Source organism: Phodopus roborovskii, unplaced genomic scaffold (genome assembly GCF_943737965.1).
Source record: "Phodopus roborovskii unplaced genomic scaffold, PHOROB, whole genome shotgun sequence".
Taxonomy (NCBI): Eukaryota; Metazoa; Chordata; class Mammalia; order Rodentia; family Cricetidae; genus Phodopus; species Phodopus roborovskii.
Window position 1 is genome coordinate 9515179 of NW_026125444.1, and position 20068 is coordinate 9535246.

Here is a 20068-nt window from a genome sequence, read left to right on the forward strand (position 1 = left end):
AAGCCACTTTGTCCAAGGAAAAACTAATAAATCCACCTGCCATTACACATTTGTTTTCCTTTTCTTGCCCAATTTAGTGTGATTCAGAGTGGGTTGCTTACTTTACATTTATTTTTACCCAAAACAGCAATTTGGCTGCACATGTATAGCCAATATAATTAAAATGCATAATTGGAAAACATTCACTCATTATAACCATATCAAAATTCACAGAGAAATGTTTTGTTGAGCTCGATCTTCATCATGACCTAAATCTTATTAACCACCTCACCTGTTTCAACTCCATGACAGCTGAGCCATTACTTGCCTCATTGACAGATGGCGGTACCTCATGAGAGACCTGCATCTCAACCTTGAGGCTCCAAAAAAATCTCAGTGGCATTGGGTAAACAAAACAACACAGTTGTAGTGCTGGAGAGATGGGTCATGGCTAGGCTCACAACAGTTTTAATTCATCTATTGGACCAATATGGGCATACTTCTGTGCCGATCAGAAATGTCCAAATCACTGCAGACTTAAAAGTATAACAAGAGAAGGGGACTGGAGAGATGGCTCGGTGGTTAAGAGCACTGGCTGTTCTTCCAAAGGACCAGGGTTCAATTCCCAGCACCCACATGGCAACTCATACTTGTATGTATATCCTGTTCCAGGGAATCTGGCACCCTCACAGAGACATACATGCAGCCAAAACACAAATACAATTAAATTAAACAAATCACTGAAAAAGTTTTTAAAAAGAATATAACAAAAGACCACTTCCCTGGCACTTAGCAGGAGCAGGGACTAGTTACTTGAATATTGCATTATCAAAGTTTATCATTGTTATAAACGCTTACTGGACATTTGTATTTAATGATTATGTTTTTCCCTCTCTGATTACTTATGCCAACCAGTCCCTTTGCACAAGAGTGTAAGGCAATAGTTTTCATGAGAGACTCTTTATCAACTTAATAGATAGCCACCTATATTTATTATGATAATGTAAGCCTTTAAAATAGGAAGTGTCCTTCAAAATAAATCAATTTCCTTTAATCATTCAACAAAACTGAATTATCTTAAGCACAGAAAGATTGAATGTAAATCACGTGACTGAAAAGCCATGTCATGATATTGTTTAATTGTGCTCTGAGCACTGAATGAACTAGCATTTTGAAGTTAGGTATATGTCTTTACTAAGAATATCAACTTAACATCTGGCAAAACCTTTTCCCCAACAGAACAACCTTAAGATCATCACTGAGTATTCTGGTTAGATTTTTAGCATTTCTGCCTTTCATTGAATACATTAATCCAACAGAAAATTCTTCCTAGGCCTATGTCTTGACAGCTGCCTAGAACCTGCATTAAAAGTAGTATCTTGCTTGCTAGTGAAGGAGCAGGCACCATCTACCAGTCTGCATGGAGCTCTTCCTGACCACCAATCCACTATGGAGACTCCAGTGCCCTGTTAAGAGTTAGTCCTCAGAGTGGGGGGGGGGGAAGAAGGGAGGTCATTGCTTCAGCCCTCCAGCCAGAGTTTTGCCTTTCAAGCATGTTGTACATAGTGGTAGGTGGCTTGTCAAGGATGAAGAAAGCCAGCTGGGACTTGGAAACTTCTTACTTCTACCATGTTTCTTTGTGTGCTAATGATTTTGAAGCACCATGAAATGTGCACAAATAACAAAACAAAGTGCTACCCATCTTTCTTGTACTTTGATGCCAGCACACGTTCACATTGCACTCTCAGACTGCCAATAATAATCACTTGACATCTCACTCAAGCCCTCTGGTGCTGTTATTTCCTATTTTACACAGGAGGAAATGAACCCTATTGACTTCAAATATTATCTAGTTAGTAAAGAGAATTTGCTTCTGATGTGCCTTGGTGAGCTTTAGATATAACCATGAGGAAAGACTGAAAATTAGATATGTGAGCATTGTTCTTGTAGTAATGAGCAATCCTTTGGCTTGTCTAAACTTCCATATCTCAGTGTAATCCACATTAGAGATATCCAGTGTTTGGGAAACCAAGTACAAGGCTCACTGCCCAGGAAGGACTAACATCAATGTGGAAATGAAAAGAAGCAACGAGAAACCTTTAGTATATTTAGCTGACATTTGAAAGGGTAAAGCAGGAGGATCATGAGTTAGAGACCAGTTCAGACTTTATAGAGACCTTATTGTAAAACACAGTAACAACAAAAGTTCCATATCAACTATGCTTAGTTTAGTGAGCTATCTATCATCTCCATCAAATTCAAATTCATATGCTGAATTTCTAATGCCCAGTTACCCAGAAAGTTGAGACATATGGCTATTGAAGAAGTAAATGGGAAAACAATGAGTTCATATCCAGTATGGTCAGAGTCTTTGCAATCGATTAAGACACAGAGGCACAGATGAAGACCATAGAAGGACAGAGAAGGGCACCATCGACCAGCTGAAGAGTTCTTCACAAGGAAACAACCCTGTCAGCCCCCTGGATATGTATTTCTAGCTTACAGAAATGAATTTCTGTCACCTGTGGTAAACAGTCCCAACAATCTAACACAGGAGTACATGAGTGGTCACTGCTTCTTGACGAGTTTTCCTAGTGGTTCAAAAGTCCTCTTGAAAAGTAAGAATTCTCCTTATCCCATTGCCACAAACCTGTAATCCAAGATATTTGTGGGACTGAATGAAGAAGTTCACAGCCTTAAGGACTAGGCTACAAAACAAGTTTAAGGCCAACCTGGGCAACTTAGAACCTGTTTCAAAATGGAAAGTAACAAAAGGACTGGAGACAGATTAGTGACAGATTGCTTGCCTACTATGAGTGAGGACCAGGGTTCCCTCTCCACTACTAAAACTAAATCATTTCCAGAAATCAACAATCTAGACCGTAAAACCAGAGATAAAAAAGCCTGTAAGAATCAATTTGATTTATTTCACTATTTTACTGTGCTAGACTCCTATCACCCCAATGGAATTTGACTGAGAGATCTGCTGTGTTCTTCTATTTAGCAGCCATGTTTATGACAACAGTATCTTATCTGAAGGCTAATTCTAGGCCTCCTCATGGAGGCTCTTCAGCATACTGTGGGAAGTATAAGCCTTTTCAGATTCTTACTAGATTCACTGTGGATAGTAAAACTATAACTGATGACAGTCCATGCTATTATGATTTTAATCATATGTGCATCATTGAGGGGTGGAAAACAACTCTCAAAGAGAAAAAAAAATAAAACACTGAAGAATGAATTAAATCTTATCCAAAGCATTCAAAGGAACTTCTACATGAAAGTTCCTGTTACTTTCAATCCCCTAAGTACTTTTCACACATATGTACACTAGGAGGGAAAGCAGACTTTGAAATTTATCTATCAAATACCGCTTAATACGATGTGAGGGAAGGACACAGATGCAAGTACCCATAACGTCATGTAGCCCTTCATAAAATCTATAATGGAACTAAAATTTAATGGAATTACAGAATACAGAGTGAGTCACTCTAGCTGGGGCACTAGAGGAGACCTTTGGTGGGAGTGTCATTTATGTCAGTTCTGGTGGCTGACAGGTGTGATTGTACAGGAAAGAACTCTCAAGGAAGATGGATTAATACAAGAGGAAAACAGATGTAGAATACAAATCATGTTCCATGTGTAAGCCTAAGTCTGCCCACTAATATGAGGAGATGCAATGAGAAGGTGGACCACTGACCTGCACTTGAAGTCAGAGAACCTGGTCTGAGCCTTGTGTTCCCCCATTTACTAGATTTATGACCCCAGTCTTCCAAAGTCTCAAATTTCCCATCTGTGACAGTCTCCACATAACAGAAACTATTAAGCAATAAAGTCTCAGTAACTGTTAGCTGAACCTAAATAGTTCAGAATGGACTCTCTAGGGAATGGTGAATGCATAGTTTTGAGCATACAAGTAAGATAATGTTGAATGAATTGGAGTGCAAAGATGAAGATGTGAGTGTTGCGTTTGCAATAGTACAGCTTCACCAGAGAGCCATCCTTAAGCTGGGCTTTGCTGGCAGTCGTCACTGGAAAATGAATGCCACTGGGATATGCACAGTGGGCTGGGAAATATTGCTTAGAAAGATTCCAGTCCATGTCACTTTCCTTCTTTGTTAAGTAACGGCATGGTTTCTATGGAGCTGTTTCTCTGGGTTTGCAGATCTATCAAACAAAGACTTAAAATCCTAAGGAGCCCTAGAGTTCTGCAATAGTTCGTGGATCTTTGTATCAGTAAGACTTGTTAGCTGGTTAGATGGATATGATTAAAGTGATGGATATAAGGGAGAGAGAAAGATTGAAAACAAAACGAAATGGCAGTGTCATACACTAATTAGTAGATCAGGAGATGATGTCATTGCTAACAATATGAAAGAAATAAATAAACAGGTTTGGGGGAGATTATGATGAGAAGATTAAGAATGTTTTTAAAGTGTGAGGGGCTATTCTTCAATTAGATGTGTAATTTTGTGCACATGATGTTATATGCCATGTAAACATCTGACTTGACAGCAAATACGTTTTCTTTACAGATCCTTTTCATTGGAGATTCCACCAACAGAGGGATGATGTACTATCTTATTGAAAGACTGAATGAAACACTGCAGGAGTGGCAGAAAGTGCACGGCACTAAACTCTACCCCAGTGTCAATGGGGGGAAGACTTTGATCAGTTACTCCTACTATCCCCAGTTTTGGATAAGCCCGTCATTGAGACCAACATTTGAGAAAGCACTTGAGCATCTCTTGCAAAGGTACAATGAAACTACTATGAATGGCAAAATGCCACCATTGTGCAGTCATAATTGCACACTGTATATCAAATGTGCTGAAAAGCTTAGATACCCACTAATGTGGCTGAAAATGAGCTGCAAATGATGAGGAAGCCTTGTGACCAGGAAGCCAGACATGGTTCACTGAAATGTGAGGCAATTCAGTTAAAATGTTTACCATCTGTTCTAAAGCAACACATGTTGTTTTCTTTCTGGATTTCAGGTCACATCCCTTAGAGAATACTGACCAGACAGTATTGGTTGTTGGTGGTGTTCAGTGGCTTAATTCCAATCACCTGCAAATCATTCACAAGGTTTTAAAGAGGTAACTCTGTAACCACTATCATCCATGTCTTAATCTTTTCTTTGAAAGTGCCATATACTTCATCCAGGGCTTATTTAGAGGACAACTCTGGAATTTAAATTAGAGATTTAAAGGCGAATTCTATATTTCATAATAATTTTATATTCAATCAGGGATCCTTAGCATCCTAATTTAAAATTACTCCACATAAAAGCCTATTTACTAGTCAGGTGTGGCAGCACATACCTGTAATTCATATATTTAGGAGGTCAGTGTAAGAGGGTGGTGAATTCAAATCCAGCAGGGACTACAGAGTAAGACCTTGTCTCAGAACAAACACATATATATATTGAAAATACTAAGAACATTGTCTACTAAAGTCTCAATGTTATATAAGTGATTCTTCAGATGAAACAAAGTGATTAATGTATTTTAAGACATTATTACTTTTTATCATTATTATTGAGTAATGTCCATTAACACAAAATTCTATCTACAGAAAGTCTTACTATATGGCAAATAAGTAAAATAGGAGTTTAGTCCTATATGCAAACAATCACATTCTAAAAGGATTCTGTCATATATATTTATATAAATAACAAACATGTAGAAATGCAACTGAAGTTTTTGACTTTAAAATTCTGATAATTTCACTTAGGGAAAATTTGCTCAATATCCTAGTGATCATCAAAAGCTTGGGGATTGGATTCCACCTGCCAGTGGATGGAGTGCATTTCCTAACACAGGTAAGCACATTTTCCTAGGCTGCATGAATTTATGAATCCCTGATAGCAAAGGATCCAACAGGCACTATACAAAATTCATCAGCCTTCATAAAAATAAAAATAATATCCATATGATTCCAAATATATCCTAATTGTTCCTGAAGACCAGGAGACCACAGCTCATAAATGTGCTATAAATAATGCACTGAATTCAAGAAGGAATAAAACAAAACAAACTATGGGAAACAACACTAGATTCATAGACAAGAGAACTCATGTGTTCACCTGTGGAGTTTATAATAAGACACTTCTTCGGATTCATGCCAAAACCACAAATGAAATTGTTGATAACAGTGAATCTTTTGGAAAGCAATATATGATATTATACCATATATGAAATATAAATTATGCATACATACATACGAGTGGTAGAATTGTTTTTCCAAAGTTGGGTATCCACAAGTGAAAGGCATTAGGTACCTCTGGCCAGTTCTTAAACATAGTACATTTGTCTCAGCACTAATTATAAAAATTAGAACAGAAAAAAAAATTACATCTGTAGGTCAGAGAACCTTACTCCAGCACAGAGACTAGTTTGAGATTAAATGCAGGTGCAGAATCATGATTCGGGGTTGGCCTGTCCATGTAATTAATATGTAAGTGGACTAAGACTGCCTTTGAGTCTGTGTTGAGCCAGTCTAACTTAAGTGTCTTTTCCTCTGTGGCTGCCTCTTATTGAGGTCTCTCTATTCACTGACTTTATCTTAAGGAAAACACTCTTCTTTGAGTGCTAGATTCAAATAAGCACGCAAGCCCAGCAGAGACAACAGAAAATAATGTGATGTTTACCACTTCTTTTATCTTGCTGTTGTTGGCTTAACAAATGATAGTAATGGTTTGCCTTTTTTATTGAAAAAAAAATTAAACATTCCTATTACCTTTCAGCAATGGAGAAGGGGGGACAGTTCCTTCCCTGTGCTAGTTGGTAGACTCTTCTAAGACATCACAAGAAGAAATGCCCAGAGATGATAACAGGAAGCATTAACGAGCAGGCAGGAAGCGTTTGCAATGCGGCCCAGTGAATGTCATTCAGTTTTTATCACGAATGTGTTGGAAGACTGTGTTTGACAGAGTCTGATGTGACAGGAGAGCAAGGAGGCTTAGATCAGAGGCTGGTTCTGATCTAAGAACCGGGCCAAGGGAAGGCCTTGGAGCTAGAGTAATGGTGATGCTGTCCTTCCCTGACAGAGTGAACCTGAACTACAACTCAGCCAGATACAGTATTGCCAGCAACACAGCAGGGAAGGTGGAGGAATGTAATCCAGAGAGGCAACAGATGAAACCCTCACCCAATTTTGCTGCTTTCCCCGAAGCATATTCCTCCTCCATGTCCAAATAGCAAACCAGTCAAAACTGTTCTGGAATCTTCTGTGTCATGGCCCACTTGCTCCACTTCACCTAGCAGTTACCCCTCCTGGTGTATTTCCCACTGATAAAGGGCTTACTAACTGTGGATATACCCATTTCTCCATTTACAGTGTTGTGTTTTACCAGCTCAGACCATACAATACGTACACTTCCATTCTGTCCCTTAGCAAGAAGCTAATCAAATCTCAAGTGAGAATCCAAGTAGATGACGGTCTGCCTTGTGGTGTATAAAACATTATTTTTCAATTTGAAAATTTTAGATACATTTATAAGCAATAAACTTAATTGTTTTTAGGTAAGGAAGACATTCATTTATTGCTGCATTATGTATACATAAACAGTTATACTGATCTTTTAAGAAAAAATTAGAGCACATTTTTATTTTAAAAATTGATATGAAATTCTTATGTCAATACAACCAATCTTGGTAAAAGGTGATGAAATTTACGTAATGTCTGTTTGAGTTACTAAATCATAAAATAATTGTTTGTTAATAAAAAACAAAACCATTTATCTCTTGCTTGGTAATACAGAGTGAAGTACAAAACTTACATAAAGAAAATCTGAGCATTCTGGAAGCTGCCAAAACATATGGCTATGAAGTAGTAGACACGTTCACTATCACAATGGGACGACACAAAGAATTTCTGCAGGGCAATTGTGGATGTCATTTCCATGAGGTATTTGTAATGGCTTTCATAGTTTTGTAGTTTCAAGTTGTTAGGTTTAATTTGGACTTTTGTTTGTTTATCTTATACCTTTCATGTATTGTCTGTGTTGTTTGCATGAGAAAAAAAAAAATGTGTGCCACAGGGGTAAAAAGAAAAAAAAATGCCAAAAGCTTTGTGACCATCAGCTTTGTGAAATGAAATGCTACAAGTTAGTGTTGCAACATGGAAAACCCAGTGTCTTGGGTGGATGAAGACAGGAAGATGGGGGAAGTCTGAAGAGGGCTGCCTTCTCCAATAGACTTCACACCTCCCTTCCACCAGAAATCCCCATGACTTCATTAAGATTGCCTTCAGAAAATCACGGAAAGGTTGGTCACAGGAACTTGTGGTTCGAGGGCATCTACATCACTGAAAAGCCCACCCCAACATGGGTGCTAAATCATAGAGTCTGCATTCCCAGAATCCCTTGCTCAATTTGCAGGGAGCTCTACCATAGAGTGTCCTCTCAGCAGCTGTCACTGCTTGCTACAACCTCCACAGTGGTACTTGAGAATCCCACAGCTTGCTGGGCTTCTTGAATCTTGTAGTTTCTTGGCTGCTTGAGTTATTCAGGTCTCCCATCTGTTTCTAGGAAAGAATGGTTCAGTTCAGAAGAAACAGACACACCACAATCGGCATACGAGCTCTGTGTCATCCCTTGTGTGGATGCAGATCTCAGGAGAGGCTGCTGATGCTGAGATGAAGGGTACCCCGGTTGACCTTCCCATCAGATCTTGATTCACCCCACTTGCTTTGTTGGTTGCTTTCCCTTTGCAACCCATGACACATTTAGTCAGTTGACTGTAGTTTATCTCTGATCTTGTTTAGCTGTCTTCATTCCTTCATGGTCCCCAGATCCTCACAAGTACACCTGTGCTTTATACTCTATGATAGATTTAGATCATTTCCCTTTCTTTTTAGGGGGGGATTCAAGGCGGGGGTCTCTCTGTGTAGCCCTGGCTGTCCTGGAACTCCCTCTGTAGACCAGGCTGGCCTCGAACTCACAGAGATTTGCCTGCCTCTGTACCCCTCCCACCCCCGAGTGCCAGGATTAAAGGCATGTGCAGCACCACTGCCAGGCCACTTCATCTTTTTATGTCACCAGAGAAGTGAAAGCTGGCCACCATGGCGGGGAACATATAAGTTTTGAACTACCAACCTGAAACTTGGCCATGTTGCTGCATAACAGATTGTTAGTTGTAGTATACTGTGTGTCTGCTAATTGCTTCCATAAGAAAATATACCTCCCGTAGAGTACTTGTCCTATTTATAAAAACTAAATGCTCAGAAATACAAGCCTGGGTAGGTTGGAAGAGAAAAACAAAAACAAAAATCAATGAAGCATCCCAGGATCATGGTGTGTCAAAAAAGCAAGCCAATAGTCACCAAACTCACAGAAAATTGGCACTTTAAATAATGGCATGTATTTTTTTTAACCTCTTTTAGGAAATGTTTACTTATTTGTGTTTATATAATATGTCTTCAATTAGTACACTGGAGGAAGGGGGTGTGCTTTTCTTATCCAGCATTAGTGCTCCAAAAGACTAAAAAGGAACTGTCCTCCAAAGACTTAGAGCACAGCTCCAATTAAAACCAGAGTATGTCCTTCTCACATGATTGTGTTACAGGGATCTGCTGTCACAATGTCAGCCGGTTCATACTAATGGTCCAGGAATTGGAAAACCACACACACAAAAGATTTTTTGAACCACCAGCAGTAGGATACTGATTTAGAATTACTCCTAGCAAAAGCTATCTTTAATTTACAAGAGAACGATTTAAGCATGACAGGTAAAATATTTCTCTTATGAGGTTATCAAGTTTTCCTGCAGCGATCATACACAGATTGCTTTTTGTTGATTTTACTCCTAATGTGCACTGTCTTAATGGCAAAGCATGTGCGTCTCCCACAGATGACATCAGCTAATTCCTGAGCACCAAAGTCCATGATGAGTCTCTCATGATTCCGATGGCAGTAGCTTCCAGGAGCATTTGCCTTTGCAGATATATTATGGAGTTGATGAGGTCATCTTTCTCAAGGGCATGATCACTCTTTATGGCAGTTTGAAGCACTTGTACCTCACTGAGTCAGTCTCTCGTGGTGATACTGACATTTTATAATCTTCCTAAGGCATCACATAATGAAATGTTAAAATTCTGTTGATTCCCCTTTTTGCTTCATGTTCATTTTATGAGACTGACCAAATAAATAAATAAATAAATAAATAAATAAAAATGAAGGTTAACCTTATTAGAACTGCAAGAATTTTGGTGCAGGAGTATTATCCTCTGGTACCCAATTAAACTGTCTTCATATACACTCAAGAATATTTGCCAGTTGGTATAATCATTTCAGTGAGACCTTTACATCCCATTGCTCTGTGGTCAGAATTCTACTGCAAACATAATAAGCGTGCTTCTGTGAACTTGTCACAAGAAAAACTGAAATTCTTGGAGAGCGTCTTTTGCCTGTCAAGGCATCAAAAGAGACAGGCTGTCACTGTGAATTTATAAGCTGTCTCCAAATGGTGTGCAACCATCTTGACTAAAAAGTCCCTATTGATTAGCAAAGCCAGGTTTCTTCTTATGGGTGGGAATGGAATCTTATTTTTCCAGCGTTTATTCAGGGCACCAAGCAGGATCCCGGGAGCTCTTGCCCAACAGAGGTTTCAGCTGGTGCCTTTCACCGTATGGCAAACATCTACTGTTAGAGGCAGAGCCCTGGAAACTATTCGGAAATGCCAACCCAAATCTAGCTACAGAACGGGCAACCCACAACAATTGCTGGGTGGTTGTTAATTAGCCTAATCAGTTGTGCAGGCCTTGTGTAATAGCTTTAATGTCTGGCAAGCATGACTAACTTTTGACTCAGGCGACAGAAAGCATGTGAGCATCTGGCATTAAGACCCAACAGGTTGCCTTGGTATGAAGACATGGAAAGAAACAAGGAAGGAGGCCCAGTGCTCTATTAGGGATGTTTTTTCATGATTCTTTAGCCTTAATACTACATACTTTATTATTTGACCTAATTGAACAAACAATATGATGGAGCTTAGAAATAATGCTTTTTCTCTTACTCCATCACATTTAATAAGTTAGTATTTTAACACAATAAGGACTGAAAAACAAACAAAATACCTCTGGGCTGAACACGTAGCTCAGCAATAAGGCTTTTGACACTTACCTAATGTACATGAAGCCCTAGTGTCAATCCCCAGCAACACACACACACCTTAATTTCATCACTCTAAAACTGAAGTAATGACTTTTGAGGGGGAAAAAAAAGAAGACATAAAATGGATACATATACAGAAAAAAATAAATCTCAGAATTTAACTATTAGCATGGAGTTGCTTTTTGTAATGTTTTTAAAATTGAAGTAAAATTACATCATTTCTGCATCCTCCTTCTCTTTCCAATCCTTCTCCTTCCTATGCTCCCCTTACTCACTTCCAAATTCACAACCGCCTCATCCCTAGTTAGTATTGTCACATATATGCAAATGCATAAGCATATGGGTATAACCTGTTGAGTCTGTTTAGTGTCGTTTGTATATACACAATTCCAGGGCTGACCACTTGTTATTAGAAGAACAAATAAGGGAACACTAAGGAACACTAATTCTTCCTCTCTCCATAGTCTTTAGTTGCTTGTAGTTCTTTGTCTAGCGATGGAGTCCCATGTGCTTTCTTTCCTCTACTAGCATGTCTGTTGGCGTTATTGTCAACATCCGGGCCTTGTTTAAAGAACCACACCGTTGAGGTGTATGTTCCCTGTTATGTTTCAGGGACACAATCCCTTGCTCCTCCGGTCCCTCCTCCATATCTTTCCTGAGCCTTAAGTGTGTGTGCTGTACTGTAGAAGTATTCATTTGGGCTAGGTGGCCCATGGTTAGTTGTTCCCTGCATTTTGACCCGTGTCTTTCTGTAATGAGAAAGAGACTCTTTCCATGTGCAGCAAAGAGAAGTTTCTTTTATAGGGGATGAGAATTAGACTTATTTGTGAGTACAAGGACAAGTATTTCAGAATTATACTGGTTTATTAAAGTACTTATGATAGGTTCTTCTCTAAGATACATGACTTCACTATCCCTGAGTAATTGGCTAGCTTTCCAGTAACATGCATGATTTCCTTCCCGTTGAGTAGGCCTTAAGTCCAGTGTTGGTTACTACCTAGATATGAGTGCCACTATTGTACCTTTAGGGATATCTTACCAAAGCATGGGTATTTGCAATAAATTACTATGATAATTTTCTCTAGATTGGCTAGAGACTGCATTACAAAACTCCAAAAAAAAAAAAAAAAAAAAAGCATCTCAAAAGCCATATGTCCCCAAAGTGAGACTCAAACTCCCCTTTAACCTTTGTTCTCACTAGTATGACCTGTACTTCTACTTATAAACTAAAGTTTTCTGCTTATCCTTCCTTACCATATAACAACCCAAACGAGCCAGTTGCCGAGTCCTGTTTACATATGGATATTCTTCTAAGCCTTTGCCCTGCACCCTGTTCCAAATACATCAGTCTTGTTTATTTTTTTGATGCAATCATCCTGCATTTGTTTAGTAAGTCCACTTCTTGAGCTAAACAGTAGAAAGTAAAAATAAATAAGGCACATTTGGTTCCTGGGCTTGAAATATTGCTAAAACATAAGTTATAAAAACCCATATGACACAATATATAGAATAGCATATTAGAGATATGCAGAGGCAATGGTGGCTACACGCGAACAAAAAGACGTATAGGACATGGTCTGAGGATTGACTGAACCTCTCCTTTAAAACAAAAAATATCAGTTGGATTGTGGAGGAAAAGTGGCCCTAGCCTGGGTCTGGGGATGTAGACCGTGCTGACTCCATGAAACAGTGAGTAACTCTGAAATAATATGCTGTTCTCATAGAATTATGAGCAATTATTGATATTGCTAGATACTATAGCGCATCACTAAGAAGGGGGACTGGAAAAATACAGCCAAGGACCAAATGGTGGTGAAAGTTTACCATTTAGTCCTGTAGGTGGTACTGAAACTCTTACAAGGAAGAATGAGTTGGTAGCATTTTTGTCTGAATAAGTTAGAACCCAAGACCTGGGAGTTGTTTCTAAAAATACTTGCTGTTCTTGCAGAGAACCTAGGCGTGGTTCCCAGTACCCACATGATAGCTTACAGGTGTATGCAACTCTAATGCCAGGGTATCTGATACCCTCTTCAACTAGAAAATTGTACCCATGTGTTGTACATTCATGCACGCAGGCAAACACTCATGAACATAAAAGTAAATACATCTATTTTTAAAAGTTAGGACATATAATCAAATGTGGAAAGAACCAAGGCAAGAACATAAGTTTAATTTCCCCAGATGTCAGAAAGGGCAGAGGCAGCAAGCGTAAGATCGAAGTGGACAAACACAAGCTCTATTTAAAGAGTTTAATCTGCAGGTTTTATCTGTGGAATGGAGTGGGAAGAATCAAAGGGGATTCCTAACTTGCATGACTGATTAGAGAGCTGAGACAGCAAGTAAGACAAAGAACTGAAAAGGTATCAGCTTAGGGAGAAGATGACTAGTTCAGTTTTCAACATGTTGCATTTGAGATGCCTGTAGGACATCCAGGTGGCGTTCTGAACGGGCAGTTGGATATACAGAATATGAAGATCAAGGGGCAGGTTGAGACTGGAGGTAGGATTGGGAGTCATCAGTAAATTGGCAATAGTTGAAGCCGTAAAAATAGATCAGGAAAAGTTTGGAGAAACATGGCCATTAAATTCAGAGCATGAACTTTTAGAGTCAGAACTTTAGTAGTTTGTATAGTCCTAGGTATAGTCCTCTGGAAAGCCAGAGTGGAAAATTCTCAATACAGAACAATGTCAAGTGTAGTAGACACTTCATTTCAGATAAGGGATTCAAAATCCTCATAGTTTTGGCAGTAAGAAGGTCCTATCTGACACTGAAATGCATAATAAGATACTGGTGGCAGGACTGAAGGGACTATCAATTGTAAAGATACACCAAATTGGAGGGGGGGGGAGTTGGAAGTACTCCACAAGGCCTAAAAGTTTTCATCATGTTTGTTCACTCAAGAAAAATAATCAAGTTTTAAAAAAAAATACAGAGGCTGGAGAGATCGTTCAGCAGTTGAGTGCTGCCTGCTCTTCCAAAGGTCTTGAGTTCAATTCCCAGCAACCACATCATGGCTCACAACAATCTAAACTGAGATCTGGTGCCCTCTTCTGGCCTGCAGTCATACATGCAGGCAGAACACTGTACATAATAAACAAATACATCTTTTTTAAAAGTAAAACTAAAAAGACAGATAAGATTGAGGCTGTTCGAGCAATACCTCCCTCCACTAACAGGCAAGGGGCCAAAGTCATTGGGGCAAGGTGGGGGAGGTGTGTGTCGCTTCTTCCTTCTTGTTTATTTGCAATGGATTTTCTTTATGTTTTCATTTCATAGCTTCCAGTTTCAATTACTGGGACACATTTTTCCTATTCCTGTACCACCCCTTTCCTGTTCAGGAAAGTGATTACTGATAGTTCGTTCTGTATAAAATGACTCATTCCATTACCTGCAAGGGGAGTCTCACATTTTTTTTTTTTTTTTTTTTTTTTTACAAGTGAATCAGATTAGAGAGAGGTCAGTGCCTGGTGAGGATAGATTTAGATTGGAACACGGTGCCTGGTGACAAAGATTTAGATTAGCAGTCAGTGCCTGGTGAGGGTGGGTTCAGATTAGAACACAGTACCGGAAGAGGGTGGATTCATTAGCCATGAGAGACCTCAGGCCTTTCTAAGACGATTGGGAATAAAATGTATTGGAACACTCTGTCCTAAATGAGCAGTCTTCATCCCCTCCCTGCCTTCAGGGCTTAAGGGGCTATGCAGAAGAGGAGGTGGGATGGATGGCATCAAGGAAATAGTGTCTTCCATACACAACAGATGGACACACATATGAACACACAGAGACTGTGGCAGCATGAACATGTCTAAGCAGATGCAGTCCCAGTGCCAAGAAAGGAAGTGGACACAAGTCCTCATCCCTAACCCAGACGCTTTCTCCAGTTTTCTCCAACGGCATCTCCCTGGGTCTATAAAGCACATGTAAGGGCAGGCCTCGTGCCTGGTAGTAGATATAAACAGACTCAGTGGAGGTTCCGTAGATTGATTTTGTCACATAGTCCTTTCTTTGAACATTTCAAATATCTCCCTGGTGCTTGCATGTTATGGTTTCTGGTTTGGGTTTTTATGAATTTTGTTTTTGTGTGTGTTTCTTATGCTGCTTTGTTGCTATTTTTATTATTACTTTCAGCATTACGGTTTGGCTTTTTCTATTTGTGTGTTTTCTGGAAAGAGAGAGAAAGAAGGAGTGGAGTCAGATAGGTGGGAAGGGTCTTAGAGGAGATAGGGGAGGGGAACCACAGTCAGAATATATCGTTTTAATTTTCAAGTAAAAATATATAGAGTACTCTAGGGGGTTAGTGATATGGCTTAGTGGTTAAGATAGTACTCCAGTATGAATAGTTGGTGCTACCAATTAAATCCATCTTTTTCTTAAGAAGGATAATTAAATGGAAGATAAACAGAGTGTTATTACCTTATGTTAAACTGGCATTATGTCTTTGCTGTAATTGTACATCCCGTACGTTGCAACGCCAAAACCTAGAATGTTTGTGTGGCTAGGAAAGATGACCTCTTGGCACTTTATGCTGCATGTGGTAGACCATGATGTTGAGAAGTTCACTGCCAATTTTAAAGAATGTAATTAAGATTCTGAGCTGCCTGGAGTAGCATTGCCCATACTGTTTTATGTGAAAATTACTGCACCTCTACTTTACAGATTATCAGATAATGTAAGTATACTAATAGATCTCAAAGCCCTTACAATAAATAAAGTTGAACTTGAGCTGAGGATGGTGGTGTAAGCCTTTCATCCCAGCACTCTGGAGGCTTGAGGAGGAGGCAGATTGAGTGCAGGAATTTGAAGCCAGCTTGAGCAACATAGAAAGGTAACAGAAAGTAAAATGCTGTCTCAACAACTAATAATTAATGTCTCAATTATCTTCATCCCCCTTTTTCCAAACTCTTTTCAACAGGACAGAACTTCTTTTTTTTTCTTTTATATGTTCGTCTACATATTTAGTATAATGCATGACTTAAAAAGTCTGATCAGTTTTTCAGAGATGGTACTTCTTAGAGTGTCCTTCATATCTTCTAAATGGAAGAGCTAAAGCACCCTTATTCCTTAAGCACTTTCTGTCTTATTCTGAAGAGTCAACCAGTCATATCCAAAGTCACTGAAATCAGTAACTGCTATTAACCTCCCGTTGCAAATGGCGAATTCATTCCTGGGCTCCTATGACCCATAGTTGCTGCAGATTTCCATGAGCTCTGAGTCAGCACAGCACTGGTGGTAGCTCTGGGAATGGTACAGAGACCAGACATGGAAGAAATAGTGACCACCCCCAACTGCAGCATAGATCCACAGCTAAGCACTGAGCCAAACTCCTGGGATCCAGCTTCAGAGAGGGAGGAGTAACGAACAAAAGGGTCAATACCACACTGGGAAAACCCACAGAAACAGGTGACCTGATCAAGTGGGAACTCATGGATCCCAGTCTGAGAGCTAGGGAACCAACATAGGACCAAACCAGGACCCCTGAACATGGGTGTATGCTAAGAGGGCTGGGCAGTTGATAGGGCCACTGGCAGTGGAACCAGGATGTATCCATAATGCACAAATGGACTTTGGGGGCCCATTCCCCATGGATGGCATAGTCCCTTAGCCCAGAGACATGGGGGAGGTCCTAGGCCCTACCAGAAATGACTTGACAGACTTTGATGATCTCTCATGGAAGGCTCAGTGCTTAGCTGTGGATCTATGCTTCTGTTTCCATCAGATACTGGATGAAGGCTCTAGGATGGATGCCTTATTCTTAAGTGTAATTTTTAACTTCAAGAGAATGATGAAACAAACACATAATAGTTGGCTTCCAAAAGACGTGTGTAACTACAGTAAAGTAGGTACTCAGACTAAGGGAATATTTATGTTAAGGACAGGGAATCACTGGGAAGCTACATGGGAGTGCAAGATAATAATCTATAAGACTGTGTAATCAAACTGCTCACTTTAAAGAACAATTTGCTCCCAGAGTCAAAACTGAGGACATAGGGCCAAGGTTCTCAACCTATGGGTCTTGACTCAGTTGGGGGTTGACTGACCCTTACCCAGGGGTCACATAAGACCATTGGAAATATCAGACATTTAGATTATGATTCACAGTAATAGCAAAATTTTAGTTTTGAAGTAGCAAGAAAATAATTTTTATGGTCACCACAACATGAATTAAAGGATCTCAGCAGTAGGAAAGTTGAGAGCCGCTGAGCTATGGGCTCAGCTCTTAGAGAAAGAAGGGTTATTAAGGCGGTGTTGTGGAAGACAGTAACAGTGGACTCACTGGAAATCTGGAAAGCCCCAAACAGAAAAAAACTCAGCCCTTAAAATATTTAATATTGTGCTTTAATCCTCAGCATCTTTGTCTCGTTCAAACTTGGACTCCCTTGAAGCGACACAGTTTTTGAATGCGCCATAATTAAATATTTGGGGAGCGAGTGAGAGAAAAGCATTCCTCGTTATTTGCCAAAATTGTGAGATGCTCTGAAATGGAATTAAACATTAGAAATACCAGCTTCTAACTGTGTTCTGTTACTTTAGTTTGACCCCATTTCTATGGGTTCTTAGGCTTCTTGTTTTAGCTAGTCATTAGACTAGCTGGCATGCAGAGTGATTCTATAAGTCCTTCAGCAGTCCTTCAGCAGTATGCACTTATAAGATGGCAGCATATTTCCTACGGTCAATCACTTGTCCTCTAGCCTTAGGATGTGGTCACCTCGTTGCTCTTCAGCCTCTATCCACAATCACCATTCAAGTTTGTAGACAGAACACCGGTCTGACCCCATCCAGGCAGTTCTGGAACACTTACACCATGGAAATTGTTTCCTATTTTGTTCTCTGAGCCTGGAACCACATCAAAGTTCCTTCCTTTGAGGTTATTCAGGTCGAGATCAGTTTTAGAAAAGGTATTTGCTTGTTGCATATCTGCCTGACACATTTCCAGTTCAATGAGCCTGCCCTTTCTGTACTGGCTTTTGGAAAATTCAAAGTTATTTCAGATGTATCTATTAATTGCCATAGCAAGCAAGATATTCACTCTGATGAATGTTTATGTGAAATCAATTTTGAGTATTAAAATTGCCCATGCTTAATAGTTAAAGATGCAATGCTAGTGTTATGGTGTAACTTAAAATAATTTTCCATTTGTTTGGAAAGTCTTAACTAAAGCAATAAATCAAAACTAATCCAGTTGAAACATGGCATTTTCTATACTTACCTTACAGGGGAGATACCATGATCATGAAAGTGCTTTTCCCAGGGCAAGCCTCATCCACTGCACTCTGGATGTGCTGACCCCTTTGATTTCTCCAAATGTGGGAAATTTGAATGCATTAATTTGTGGCACTGGGGGACTGCATTCCTGCTCTCCCCTGAATAAGATAAAGTAAATGTGGCACGTCTATACATTCTACAATATATCTGTGCCCACATTTTTATTTACATAAAAATAAAAGAAGACCTACAATTGCAAACTGAGAGATGTCTCAACATATTTTAATGTAAAGGTAAAAGTTACTTCCGGTCTGCAAAAGACAAAACCACTGTTCTCCCTGCACTGAGTCAGGCAGCAGGTAGGTGCTTGTCTGTGGAGTTTTTAAAAAAAAGTTCATCACGTGGATTTCCACTCCCAAATTATCCTCAGTACTGCAGTTAGCAGTCTGACATATCAATTACTATTAAAAGGCTAATTTTTAGTTGAAATAAAGTTGCAAGTCCATAATCATGACTACCATATTGTATCCTAGATCTTTGCTATGATAAATCTTTATTATAAGATGTGCTAAATGGAAGATTTTATTATATTGAACAATGCCATCACACTGATAGGCTATCATGGTTTATGAAGATCCGTGGTCCTCTATTTATTCTTAATTTGAAATATAATTCATGACAGCAAATTTAGAAAATAGACAAAGTAATTTGTATTAAGGAGGGTGAAAGATTTGTTATTTGCCAAATCATATGTGTATATGCCATTAGCTGTATTAGTATTAACCAACCAGATGTAGTGGGTCCTTTCCTTGCTAGGTAGGCATGCCTGCTATCCTCTGTTTGGATGTGTATCTTAGGATTAGTCCCTGGCAGAGGTGATCTGTATGCCAGTTCATCTGGACCCATTGTCGTGATTTTGAGGCCTATCTCTTTTGTTGGTGTATTCTAACAGCTCACACACAGTTTATTGTCATTGCTCAGAGGCAATCTAACATTTGTGTCATAGTTGCTCCCTTTCAAAGCCACACTACACTTGACACAGGAGTTGGATTTTAGGAACCCCAAATGGCCCTCTGAACGTTGGGAGGATCCCAACTTGGCTTGTTTCCACACAAGATCAAAGAAAAGGAACTTTTGACTGTACAGGTATCAAGCATCTTTTTTTGGCAGAACATTTCCATCCCTTAACAACTTGCCTAAATTACCTTTTCTCCACCTTCCAGACTGGAGTGGAAATAGGATGATGTTTTGACATCTGGAGACAGGTAACAGTTTGAAGGCTGGTTTCTGATCTTCACAAATAAGTTCAAAGAAATAATGGGCATGGAAAGAGATTCGTAGGCCTACCATAAATTAGCACCAGTCTCCTTAATGTACTTGGGGACTATTCATTACATGGAAACAACATGATGCCTGACCTTGTAGATCTGGTCCCAGACAATGTCTTTGAAGTCACTTCATTCTTGTTCCTACTTCAAGTATCTTAGACATGTGTCTTTATATAGTCCTCTGGACGGTAGGGACCATATCTGAATTCCTCCTTGTGTTTTCTAGCGCAGAGAACTCTGAATATTGAAAGATAGGTCTTACATGGAGGGGGGGCTCATTAAGAATTTGTATATGAAATACTAACTTATGTTGTTTCTCTTTTGATTATTCATTGCAAAAAGATTGCATGAATTCTTGTTTACTTTAAGAGTTTAAAAATAAGTACGCACAATAAAACTAAAACCCTCCCTGTGCATTGTGGGCAGTTGCAATGTGGTACAT

At 39.4% G+C, this 20068-nt stretch overlaps 1 protein-coding gene and 1 non-coding gene across 2 annotated transcripts in view; both read left to right on the forward strand.

The window, feature by feature from the left end:
• The window catches only part of Cped1 (cadherin like and PC-esterase domain containing 1), a 252839-nt gene that overhangs the window by 224651 nt on the left and 8120 nt on the right, over positions 1–20068 (forward strand). The window contains exons 18-21 of the mRNA XM_051175736.1: positions 4515–4735; positions 4977–5078; positions 5716–5803; positions 7744–7890. Coding sequence (XP_051031693.1) covers positions 4515–4735; positions 4977–5078; positions 5716–5803; positions 7744–7890 — 558 coding nt within the window. The remainder of the gene's footprint in view (positions 1–4514; positions 4736–4976; positions 5079–5715; positions 5804–7743; positions 7891–20068) is intronic.
• LOC127215484 (U1 spliceosomal RNA) lies at positions 18295–18459 on the forward strand. The gene has a single exon (XR_007833960.1). It is a non-coding gene; the product is annotated as a U1 spliceosomal RNA (small nuclear RNA).